The sequence below is a fragment of the Chaetura pelagica genome, unplaced genomic scaffold (assembly GCF_000747805.2).
Source record: "Chaetura pelagica isolate M959 unplaced genomic scaffold, ChaPel_1.0 scaffold137, whole genome shotgun sequence".
Classification (NCBI taxonomy): domain Eukaryota; kingdom Metazoa; phylum Chordata; class Aves; order Apodiformes; family Apodidae; genus Chaetura; species Chaetura pelagica.
Window position 1 is genome coordinate 219,986 of NW_009953947.1, and position 12,125 is coordinate 232,110.

At 36.4% G+C, this 12,125-nt stretch overlaps 1 protein-coding gene across 1 annotated transcript in view; it reads left to right on the forward strand.

Moving 5' to 3' along the window:
- The window catches only part of HGF (hepatocyte growth factor (hepapoietin A; scatter factor)), a 109,039-nt gene that overhangs the window by 54,575 nt on the left and 42,339 nt on the right, over positions 1 to 12,125 (forward strand). The window contains exon 2 of the mRNA XM_010001805.1: positions 11,559 to 11,724. Coding sequence (XP_010000107.1) covers positions 11,559 to 11,724 — 166 coding nt within the window. The remainder of the gene's footprint in view (positions 1 to 11,558; positions 11,725 to 12,125) is intronic.

The following is a 12,125-nucleotide window of genomic DNA, read 5'->3' on the forward strand; positions in this document are numbered from 1 at the left end:
GTTTGCGGGAAGGTCGGCGCTTCCCGCCACCTCCTCCCTCAGATGAGGGGGCATTCGGGGCTCACCCGAGAAGGGGAGCCCTGGAGATGCTGGGTAAGGGAGTAGGAAATCTCTTCGTTGCCCATAGGTGTTCCCAGCGGTTATCAGGACACGAGGAAACATGCGTCCTTAATTTCCAAGTAGTAGAATCAATATTTAATGCCAAGGAATACACAAAACACAGGATAGTAGGTTGCTGAGGAGGAATATCCTTGCTGAAGTTCAGCAGCATGAGCATACTATTTCCAGACTGGAATACTTGGAATTTCATTAGATGTTCCCCATGAAAACCGGGAGGCGGAGGCGGGGGGGGGAAGAAACAAACAATAAGTAATCAAGTGCTGGAAACTCTCTAGCTGAATTTATTTCCTGAAGTGTCCCCCTTGGACTGGATATCTGAAGAGCTAACTGTGTTTCTATTGGCCCCCTGGGGAGACCTCTAAGGGAAAAAAGTTTGCAAAGCTTTCTACAAACCTTTCCTTCCTTCCTTCCTTCCGCCAACATTGTTAGGGTCAGACCTTTGCACAGACAGAAACAACAGAGCCCTCCAGGAGCGGGCAGAGCGCGCGCAGGCTTGGGGTCCTGGGGCAAGTTCTGAGGGCATCAGGCGATGTGTATGGCAAGTGATGCTCATGGCTGCCAAGACAAAACTAGGTTTTTTAGTTAAAAAAAAAAGAAGAAAACAAAAAAGAAAAAACCCCAAACACTGGCAGCATCACGTGCAGTAAAATCTGTCTTTTTTCCCCTACAGTAAGACTGTAGTTCTGTAGGATGCTGAAAATCTCACCAGAGCTTCTATGCTCAGTCCATTCAATGATGATCTTGGTTTTGTGGGCGTTCTTAGCAGGTGACACAGAGATACAAGCACTATGCTACTGCTACTACACTTTTCTGAACTCTTTTCTCATGTACATTGCAATTTTCATTTTACCGACATGTGACCTCTCTGAAAAGGGATGACTAGAGGTGGTTAGGAATTTTCTGAGGAAATGTTGGGTTGGTTTTTTTTTTCTGGAAAATGCTGACCCATCAAAACTTTTCACAAAAATAATTCATTCTAAGCAGAAAGTTTCTTTGGCTTGGTTACACAAATCACATGAAAGAGGAATTTGCACCAGGAGATATTCACAATAGCATGTGGTACCTGCTGTTAAGAAACCCTCACCTGTGACAGAAACTCATCAAATGATGGGCTAGTTTGGCACTTCCAATTTTATTTCATGGATCAAAGACACAGAAACTGGTCTATAGCCAAGTTCATAAGAAGCTAGGTCATGCTTACTCTCTTGGTAGTCAGTCATTCCTTGAATGAGAAAAAATCCCTTTTCTCCCTGACTATAGGCTCTTAGTGCTTGTCTGTAGTTTACCAAGCTCACAGAATATTTAATCTAGCTAATATTCCAACAGGAGAGATTGAGAGCCTCAGTTCTGCCAGTATCAGTAGACTATTAGGTTTGAGCCCTAACCAATGGGTTCTTCAGTTCAGGAGCAGATGATTCATCTTGATGTGGAGGAAAATTAGATTTTCAAACCTTCAGAATTTTTCACAGAGTAGAACTTGTTTTCTGGCCAGCTTTCATAGTGACAGTTTCTTGGCAACTCTCCCTTTCTTAACTTTCCTCACCTACTTGCCTTAATATTAATCAAACCTATTGTTTGCCTTATGGGCAAGAAAGAGGACTCTTACCACATGCTGTGATTGTGCTTACCTTGCTTTTTAAAAATATATGATCTTAATACTGTTTGGATTTTTACAATGTAGGCAAGGGGAAGTTATGCCATTCCTTTATGAAAATATCTTGATTTCTTTCTACACATGTATGTTGTCTTTGTACAGGATGTTGAAATCTTTTACTGGGATGTTTTTAAGCAATATTGATATTTAGCTACATATTTGTTATTTTTATATATGGGAAACAAATGATGAAAGCAGAACTGAAAAAAATAAGAGGAAAAGAAGTCTCTTGCTAATGCATGTCCATACTTTTTCTATTACAGTTTTGTCAGAGCTGATTTAAAATGTACCTAATGATGAGTGTGTTTCTTCTGTGAATGCAGCTGTTAGGTTTGGAATCCCATGTCCTAAGTTCCGTGTGAAGATGAAGTCCTGAGTTGCCAAACTTGCTAATACATGTGGTATTATATCAATGGGTAAAGAAAAAGGAGGGTGAAGAAAACACTGAGAAATTTTCATGTCAGTAACCTGTCCACACTATCAGTTTCTGAGTTCCTTTTTAGTATGTAAAAGATAAGACAGTGATTGGTGAAAGATAAATGTACAAGGTTCCTACAGCCTGCTTGTCTAGCCATTATCAATATTCTGTAAGTCTGTCACTTGCACAAAGAAATTAATCTGCAGCTAATAACTTTATCAGGGAATTTTCTTCCTTGTTCAGATAATCAGTATTCTTAGACAGCATCTCCTCTAAAAATATTAATCAAGGGAAACTAAAAAATACTTATTAATCAAACTAAAAAATTTAAATTAAAGATTTCTTTTTCCATGAAAAGACTGTGAGCCAAGTGTGTTTATTCAAATTTCACAGCACTTTGTGTAGTTTGGATGCTCTGAAGCAGTTGCTAATAAGGATGTGGGAGTTGCACTTGGTTTCTATAAATAGCTATTGCTTAGAAAAAAATAAAATAAAATTCCATAGCCATAATCGATGTATGAATGTTGTGTATTCCTGTGGTCTGCATAGCTAAGTATATTTTAAAAATTTAGCATGATTTATTCTTCCCCATCCCAGCTGTAGATAATCATTATACTATATATTGTCAACAAAGCAAAATGATACTCTGCCAGTTGGATGACTGTATTCCTTCTGTTTAATGGAATCCTTTTGGTGCTCAGTGCCAGGAGCTGCTTGTTTTGCTCTCACATGTAATACAGCACTTACCCTGCTTAACAGATTTTCTGTTTCTATTAATGCCATTTTCATAAGCAACATAGCAGGAGAATATAGAGTTGAAAGATGTGGGATTAAAATGTTGCATAAAACTCTGGAAAACTGTACTCTGAAGTAAAGAAAAGGAAAGCCTCTTATTGGAGAAGCTCATCTGTCATTATTGTAATACTTCAACTGAGGCCAGGGTTGGAAGGGAAATGTGCAGGCTCCCTCAGAGATTGTAATATCTGCCCTTTGGATCTTTACACTGAACATTAGTTTGTGACATAAGGATCTCAAACTTTTCCAAAGAGATTTGAAAGTGGGATAACAGGGCCTCTTGATGGGTAAAAGCTTTACGTGGAGGGGAGAGGGTTGTCCTGAACATTTTGTGGTTACTTGTACTGCATGAGTGTTGGAATTTCTCCCCATCAGCTTTCAGGTGAGGAGTGGAAGGGCAGAGGCTACAAGGCAGCAGGAAGGTGAGAAAGAATTGTTCATGGAAATGAGAAAGGCTTGATCTCCATGCTTGGTTGGGAAGCATGAACAGTAGGAGAATTGGCATGATGTAAGTAAGCAATGTTTGTACCTTCCAGTGGAGAAGTATGGCAACTGCAAAGAGCAGGGAAGGAATAAGGATATCCATGCTGTTATCCTGTCTTTTTTTTTTTGGTAGGATTTTTTTGGCAGTGCCCTTAGAGGATGGTAGAGCTGTTCCCAAATGTGGTTAGTACCTACGTGTTAAGCAACACTGTGGTGAAGCAGAGCTGGGAACATGCTCCAGATTAGTCAGATGTGTTGGCAAAATCTAGCTGCAGGAGTTTTCAATGGCTTGTGGGCCTCCACCCATGCTCTGTCTGATGAGCCTGGCCATGCCTGGCAGTCCTTGGTGCTGCTGGCCCAGCTGGGGACTGGCTGCTTTTTCTGTCTCCCCTCAGCTCCAGCTCTTCTTGCAACTTCCAGCCTTGGCCAGCAGCACTGTTTTTATGTACACAACATACAGCAAGGCTCTCATCACTCCTCACAGGGGCTGTTCTGCTGCCCTCAGCAGTCCATCATACTTTGTTTTGCTCAGATCCCTGACCTGCCTGCCTCTGCTTTTCTCTTTACCCTCCACTCCATGCCAAGGCGTCCATAGCGTCAGCTGAGACCCCATCACAAAAGAAGAGCACAATGTGCTTGATGTGTTGAAGGAGATACCAAACGCTTGTAAAGATTGTGGAATGCAATGAGAAATGGTGGGGATTTCATTCTTGTGCAAATACATAAGACAAATCTTAAGAGGGAATATCCTCTCAGTAATTTAGCCAGAGGTTAGACACAGCAAGTCAGAGAACAAACTGCAGAACTGCCAATGTTTCTGCCAATGGATCCCAGCATCCTGCTGAGCAGATAACCTTTTATTGGAAGAAAAAGAGCTGTCCTTTTGCATCTACCCTCCAATTTTAGAATATACTATCAGTTGTTAGCATTATCCTTAGCTTCTTGAGCTTTCACACTGACTATAGAAGAGGGTTACAAAAGCAAAACTTAGATTAAACATTAAGTTGGGTTCCAAGTATGGCAACATTTGCAGCTGCTAATCGGGTATGTGTGCATGGGTGTGTGCCAGTGGTAATATGTAATGTAAAGTGAAAAAGAAATCTCTTTTTTGCATATCCTAGATCTGCTCAACAACTAGTCTGAAAGCCAACACAAAAATAAAGCAAAAAAATCTCTATATTATATACCTACATTTCAAACTAATTTCTAAAAACTGTAGATTTTTTTCCATAATAGCTCCTTTGCCAAGAAAATAAATTTAGAAATTAAAAAAATCATATCATCCTCCAGATACCTTTCTGAGAAATGGTTCCATTGTGATAAGATAGTGATTCCTCCTTGGACAGCTGGTTTTATTTTGGTGACTTTCCATCTACACAGCTGACTGTAGTTTTTGTGAGTAAACTTCTTTCACACCAAATTATTGTCTTACACAAAAAAAATGAATTAAACTGAATCCAGCATTTAAGTCTATTAAATCTACAAAGTTCTTTTATTGGGCTCATTTCAGAATTGTTTCAGTTTCTCATTATGTTTTTTGTTGTTGTTTTGGTTGTGTTTTTTTTTTCCAAATGAGAAGTAATTTGGAAAAGGTGTTCACTTTTTTGCATTCTAGCCAGGAATCTGGACATTTCTGATACTGAAACAGACATAAGGAGAAATCAAAGTAAATGAAAGTAAGTTAAAAGTAATGAGTGTTAATTATTTTTTTTAATCAAAGTGGCTCTGTTGGACTTGCTTTAAGAGAGAAACTGCCTATTTTTTTTAAAATTGCTTCCTAACTGTTCTCATAGATCACAGTACTTTGATGACTCTATTAATGATTTTAATCTCAAGATTTGTCTTTTTCATAATTTCTATTAGAACTGTAACCATGCTGTTAACTTAAGCATATAGTGTCTGAAACCATTTAGCAACATCTACTTTCATCATCTGGTCAAGTTGTGTTGTGGTTTTTTTTTTTCTTAATGAAGCCAGTATATTTATGCTGTCATACTGGGGCCTTCACCAATAAGTAATTTACCCTTGATGTTTTATATCCTTTGAAAATCAGTGTCTTGGATATACATTATTGAATGTAATTAAACTATCCCTTGAACCATGTTTTATAGACAAGTTAAACACCTCACTATATTTACATATTGCTCCTCAACCCAAGTATGCTGAGGACTGTTGCTTTATAAATCCTACTCAGTGACTTTTCTTCTTAGACCAGCTTTTCCAAATGCAATTTTACACATAGAATTAAGCCTACTTTATTTTTTATTTTCATTTTAAATTGTCACTATTTGTACTGAGATAAGCATTTAGCTTTGATATCTCTAGTGAAAAATGTTTCCTGACAGTGTGATAATCCATGGTTCTGGGGATTTTTGCTTTGTATATTTTATTGAGATTTAACATTTGCTTGTTTGTTGTTTTGTTTTTTTTTTCATTCAGTTACATATTTATGAGTATCTTCATTTTGGTGTTGACATGAAAATTTTGTTGACTATGATGTTCCCAGATAAAATGTTTGCTACATTTATTGTATGGGAACCATTCTGCCTGCGTTATTTATTTCAGACGTATTCCGGGTTGGGATATTTTTTCTGTCTTTTTTTTTTGGAAGGTCTTTCACATGATAGTAGATTTATGAATTTTTTTTTTCCTCCAAGTTTAAAGTCACATGAAATTCAGCTCTCATTTTTCTTTTTTTTTTTTTTTTTCCTAGCTCATTTGGGAAATCCAGTATACTTTGTCTTGCAGTGATGATTGCTTGCAAAATTAAGTTAATAGCTAAACTCATTTTGACATTCTGACCTGGTTATCAGTTATAAAACAAATAATTCAGTCTCTAATTAGTCCATCTGTTAACTGCTCAAGGTCAAGTGACTTGATTTAATTAAAAACACTATGCAAAACATTAAACAAAAATCTAAAATGTCAATCGATAATAAAGAAAGGAACTATGTCTTTTCTAGATTTTTGAAATAACTGTATCACTTTATATGACCTTTTTTCTTTACTGGAACATATTTTGAATCTTCACCTTCTCTGAGCTTCCTACACAGTGTGTGGACAGTTTCCTTCTTTTAATTTTCACCCCCAGTGCCATCTCATTTTGTATTTTATTGGACTATTTGGAAAGGCTATGGCTGATTCCTCCAGTTTTCTGAAAGTGTCTACCAGTCTAAGCAATTTAGGTATCTTCATTTTCTTGATATTATTTTTTCCCAAAATGTTTAGTTTCTCCCTGACCTATAACAAACAGAATGGAACAGCAATGCTGTTCTGTGACTGTCCATATTTTTTTTCAATACTGAAAATTAGAAAATGTCTTTTTGCCATCCACAATGTAAAGACCTGTGTCCAACTTACCTACATGTACCTGTGGTAATAGACCAATGTCCTTGATTTAGACAGTTGAAGGTTTAGCATAACAAAGCAAGTAACAACTTAGTAAAATGTTGAAGTTCTGCAAGTGTAAACAAACAGAATAAGAAAATAGAACTCTATACCAAACCTTCAAGTTTTCATTAAGAATCTTGATTTAAATATAAACCTTTAATGTAAAGAAATTTCTCTAATTAAATTTTGAAAATACATTATTGAGTTTCAATATTCTGCTTAGTGATGTGGGATGAAAATTAGAAATTAAAGAAATGAGACTTCTCGCATTATCACAAGACTTCACAATGTGTTTCTTTAAGAAAGCACTAACTAGTGCATAGACTAGGGTGAAACTTCGAGACCTTGGAAGCTGACATGCAGAATGCATCATAACTCCTGTTTTATAAAATCCATGGCAAGCCCATAAAAAGGGAGATTTTTCTAGGGGAGACAGCCAGTATACTCCAGTTGTACTCTGTAAGGCTGGAACTCCTAATCCCAAATGTACATTTGTATTAGAAAAAGTTGAACTGGCTGAGGAAGGAGAAAGGAATTACCAGTGAGGTAGATCAAGTCAGATAATTTAATTGCAAAATCTTGCTGTAGACATTGCAAGTAGTCTTTTGGTCTCATTATAATGGGCAAAGGATTTTAAGCCTATTGATATCCTGGATGCTGTTCTGATTTTCACAATAATAGTATCATATTGGCTATTTTAGTTTTTTACTACTTAACAGCTAATAGGGAAAAAAAGCCCTTTTTGTGGTCAGACTAAGACCTGAAAGTCTGAAACTTGACTTGCTTAGGTATTTGAACTCAAAATGTCCTGAAACTAGATTTATACTTAATTTCTTGACTCCCATTTAGCTCAGTATCAGACCTATTTTTTTTCTACAAGGTGTGAATTTTTAATTGAGATATAGAACATAAGCTGGGAGCCCAAAGCCCTTTTTGGTGTGGGACACAGAACCAGAAGAGAAAAAAGAAGCTACTTTGCTGCCATTTTTCCATTAGCCCAAGGGTTAGAAAATATCTGAAGAACAGGAGAGATCAAAATACAAACATCATTGCTGATTCAAACCTGTTTCTCTTGTTAATCAAGAAAGTGTCTTAATTTCTATGATACTGAATATTATAGTGTTTGTTACTCTTAGTACTTGCTGGTTTACTGGTTCTATTTTTAAAAACTATAAATATAATTAAAATTGCAGTTAAATCAGTTCTAGAATAAAGGTACTGCAACCTCCTAGTGAATTTTCTCACAAAAATACTGCAGAATGATTATTTTATTTATCTCTTATCATTGATTTGGCATAGACTGAAACTACTTCAAGAAAAAGTACTGTTGGAAATCTTTTTCCCCAAATGCTCTGTAGTTTGGGTAGTCTCAGTTAGTGCTTAGTATCTGAGAAGATTATGCAGAAACCTCATAAAGTAAATAAGGGAAGCCAAGGTTAGGTTCTTATAGCTCCAAGATAAATACCTTGCACTGTGAGGAACCTTTGCTCTTTGGTAAATATTTAAAACATTTTATGAAAATGGAGGAGCTCCAGCAGGGACACTGAGGAAATCCCAAATGAGATCATAGGGTACTTGCCCAGTGTTGCATCCCACCAGAACAAATATGATAATTCCCATTTCTTTGGACAATGGGTGAGCTCTTCATGTTCAACCAAAGTTGCTGTCATGTTAAGAACTAGAAAGAGGCATCATCCTCACCTTTTTGAGGAATTTTATATGTCATCTGAAGAAATACTTTTAGTTAGTTTTTTCTATTAAAGAGAAAAATGTTGCTTCATACTTGACTCTATACCTTGTCTTTGAATCAGCTGTTGTTATTTTCAAATTTAAGTGGAATGTCAGACTTCTGTAGTAATACGGTATTGAACTACAAGAAACATCAGAGGATGTGGCCCACAAAATAACCAGAAGTCCTGATTAATCAACATTTAGGAAAATTAAATTAATGGAAATCACAAATCAGGAGCATTAGTTACAGCATATTGCATTATAACCTTTAATCTAGAACATTTCTAAGGCATTATTTGATTTATGATTTTAATAAAAGCACATCATTTGAAGTAAAAAAGCTCAATTATTAGAGTTGTAAAAGTAATGCTTTCTGTTACTCTAATGGTTCTAACAGTCACACCACAGATGCATTTGGCCTCTTGCCTTTTGGATTATAGGCAAGTCGTAGAATGTTGTTGTTTGAAGGCTAAAGTAAATCAGACTGTTATGAATTGCTAAATGCAAGATCAAACCCATAATCCTCTTTGGACAACTGTTAGGAAAAGAAAGGAAAAAAACCAACAGAACTATGAACCGTGTTTTTCAGGCAGAACAGAATTTATTGATTTTTTAAATCATAGTCTTGCATGTTAGCTGGTGAGTTTAAGAAACTGTTATCATTGGGAATTAAGATAATGGCACTTATCAGTAGATGGGAAATGTTAGCACCAAGAACTAAAAGAAAAATACTTGGATATTTCTGCACAGATTCTTACCTCCATTTGGCATAAAAGTATTGGCTGAGACAACACAGAACTCACAAATATGTCTTGTAAGATAATAGATTGAAAAATTTACCACAAAAGCTTTATAGAAGACTTGTTTTTCTGTGGTTGTCTTTAAGAGCAAATGTAATCCTTTTTGCAGCTCTTTGGCTCTAGCACAGGTACAGCAAAAAATAAAGCAGCTTCAGTGTAGACACAACAACTTCCAGTAACTGGGTGTGATACTTAAGGCAAGAGTCTCCTCACAGCATTTTCATAAACACAGTGATTCCTTTTGGGTGAATGGGCACTGGACAAACACAAAGGGAGAACATGCTTAAGGGAATTGATATGAGTCCCTAACACAGCATCAAAACTATTAATGTGTGGTCTTTCAATCAAAAGCTTCTTCATATAACAATAACATGAATTTGGAGGTAAATACTTTTTTTTATATTTGTAGTTGAAATTAGAACAGTGAGTGATTATTTGCAGGGGAATAGACTAGTTCTTCTTCAGCAGTTCAAAAAATAAGAATAAGATGAGGTGAAGATTATTTTATAGAGAAATTGCAGCAGGGATACCCTATTCCTTTTATTTATTTATTTATTTATTTTTAGCTGAAGTATGATTAAATCTAATTTAAATGTTCTTTGTGTATTTTTAGGTGTCTTAGGGACAACTCACCACTGAGAGGTGTGTTTTAGCTGAATCCAGTGAATATGAGAGCTCACTTAATTATCGGGAACAAAGGGAGCACCCTTAAGCCCTCTTTGGCTTTACAATAGTTGGATTCCTCAGTAACTCCTTCAGAGCTTCAGTTCTTGCAATTTACAGAGTTATTCTGAGCTTTGGTGCAGAGCGAGCCAAGGAAAAGTTAACTGACCTAAGTGTACTCTGCACTTGCACGAGGAATTATCTATTTGGGATAATAAAACACTAGGCTGAGGTTTCATATATTTGAAAGATTGGGGCAAAAGTGAATGTGTTTATCCTTGGCATTCATGTTCTATTATTGTAGCAGAATCTGTAGAGAAAAAAAATGAAAGGGCAGCTGTGAAAACCGTTATATGGAAAGAATTTATGAAAAATATTATTGCCTACTTTGTAAATTAAGGAGGGATTCATTCGCCTAACCTTACCTGGATTAACCATCTAATCCAAAAAGATCATCTGGGATCAGTGAGTGAAATAGGAGAAACAGATCCAAAGGGGAATTTATCCTCCCTATGTTACTCATCTGTCAGAATAGGGAGAATCACTCTCCAGTGGTACTCATCTGCCTTCACTGAAGATGGAGGAGCCTGTACTGCCAGGCAGGTTTCTATGGAACAATAACCAAAAAAAAACAACAACAAACCAACCCAACAAGCTTTACATATTGGGAAAATTATGAGTTTTTCTTGCAAATATCAGACTTTTCCTCTTGCACTTTAGCCAAACACCTCTAGCCAGTCTTCCGTGCTTCATTTTTCATCCCTTCCTCTGGGCCTTTCAGTGGAGACATGGAAACGAGATCAGTGCAGAAGTCTTTGCATCAGTGCACACTGCTTCCATACTGTGGCCTCTGCCTCCCCTCATTGTCTTTTCGGTGAGCAAACAACTCTAATTCAGTCACACCTAAGCTGGACAAAACACTCACACTGAATCTTCACTGGAAGAGGGGGAAGACAAATTATTATTTTATATTACTTCTAGGCTCCACTCCTTTTCACAATTTGTGATAAAAAGTTTACTGTTTTAAGAACAGTTTATCACATTAAGATAATGATTCTACCTATAGTATTTATATATTTTATTTCTGATTGTAACTCAATCCTTCAAAAGAAGACCTGGAGTTTTTCATGGGAATGTTTATAAGATCTCAGATCATTCTTATCAGGCATATTTAGGGGTTCTGAAAAAATTTTGCAAAGGGTGAAAATCATTCCTCTTACCCTTTTCTAGCATTAAATAAGTCTTTATTTGAAAATAATTCTGCTATCCTTTCTACAATTTCTGTTTTTAAGAATGGAGATCACCATCTAAAAGAATAAATTCTTCTCCAATATTTATCTCCCTTATTTTTGTGATTCTTTCTAAGCTTCAGGTATCAGTGCTCCTATAATTCCAAATAAATATTATTCCTATCTAATGCCATATTTGATTTCAGCACTCTATAGTGTTTGTGGAGGGTTTTTTTTCTGGGTTTGTTCCTCTTTCTTTTTTGCTTTTTTCTTAGAATGTAAAGGAAAAAGGAGAAATCCTCTTCATGACTACAAAAAAACAGGAGAATTGATGCTCATTAAAGTAAACAAAACACTGGAAGTAAAAACCAAGCTGTTAAATACCACTGAGCAATGTGCCAAGAGATGCAGCAGGAACAAAGGCCTTTCATTCATGTGCAAGTAAGTTACGTATCTGTATTATTTTTATTGTTTTCCAAATGGAACCTATAGAACACCCTTTGACCAGAAGTCTCTCTGCAGTTGTCATCAGTGGTAGCTTTTAGTGAGTGTGCGTTTTGATTTGCATGGTATTTTTCTACTTGTCCAGAGAATGACAGTCTTTTCTGAAGCTTTATCTGAGTTGTTCTCTCTACTTAGCTTGTTTAATCTGTGATCTTTTTCATAACACAGCTGAAAAAATGTACTCATGTTAAGATGTGGATGACTTATGCTGCACTGTAGTGTTCAGTGAACATTTCTGAGATTTTTATGTCTCTTATAAAATGGTTATTGTCACACATCGCAGCTGCAGTATTTCAGCACCACTTCAGACCATATTCTGTCTTCATTCTTTGCACATT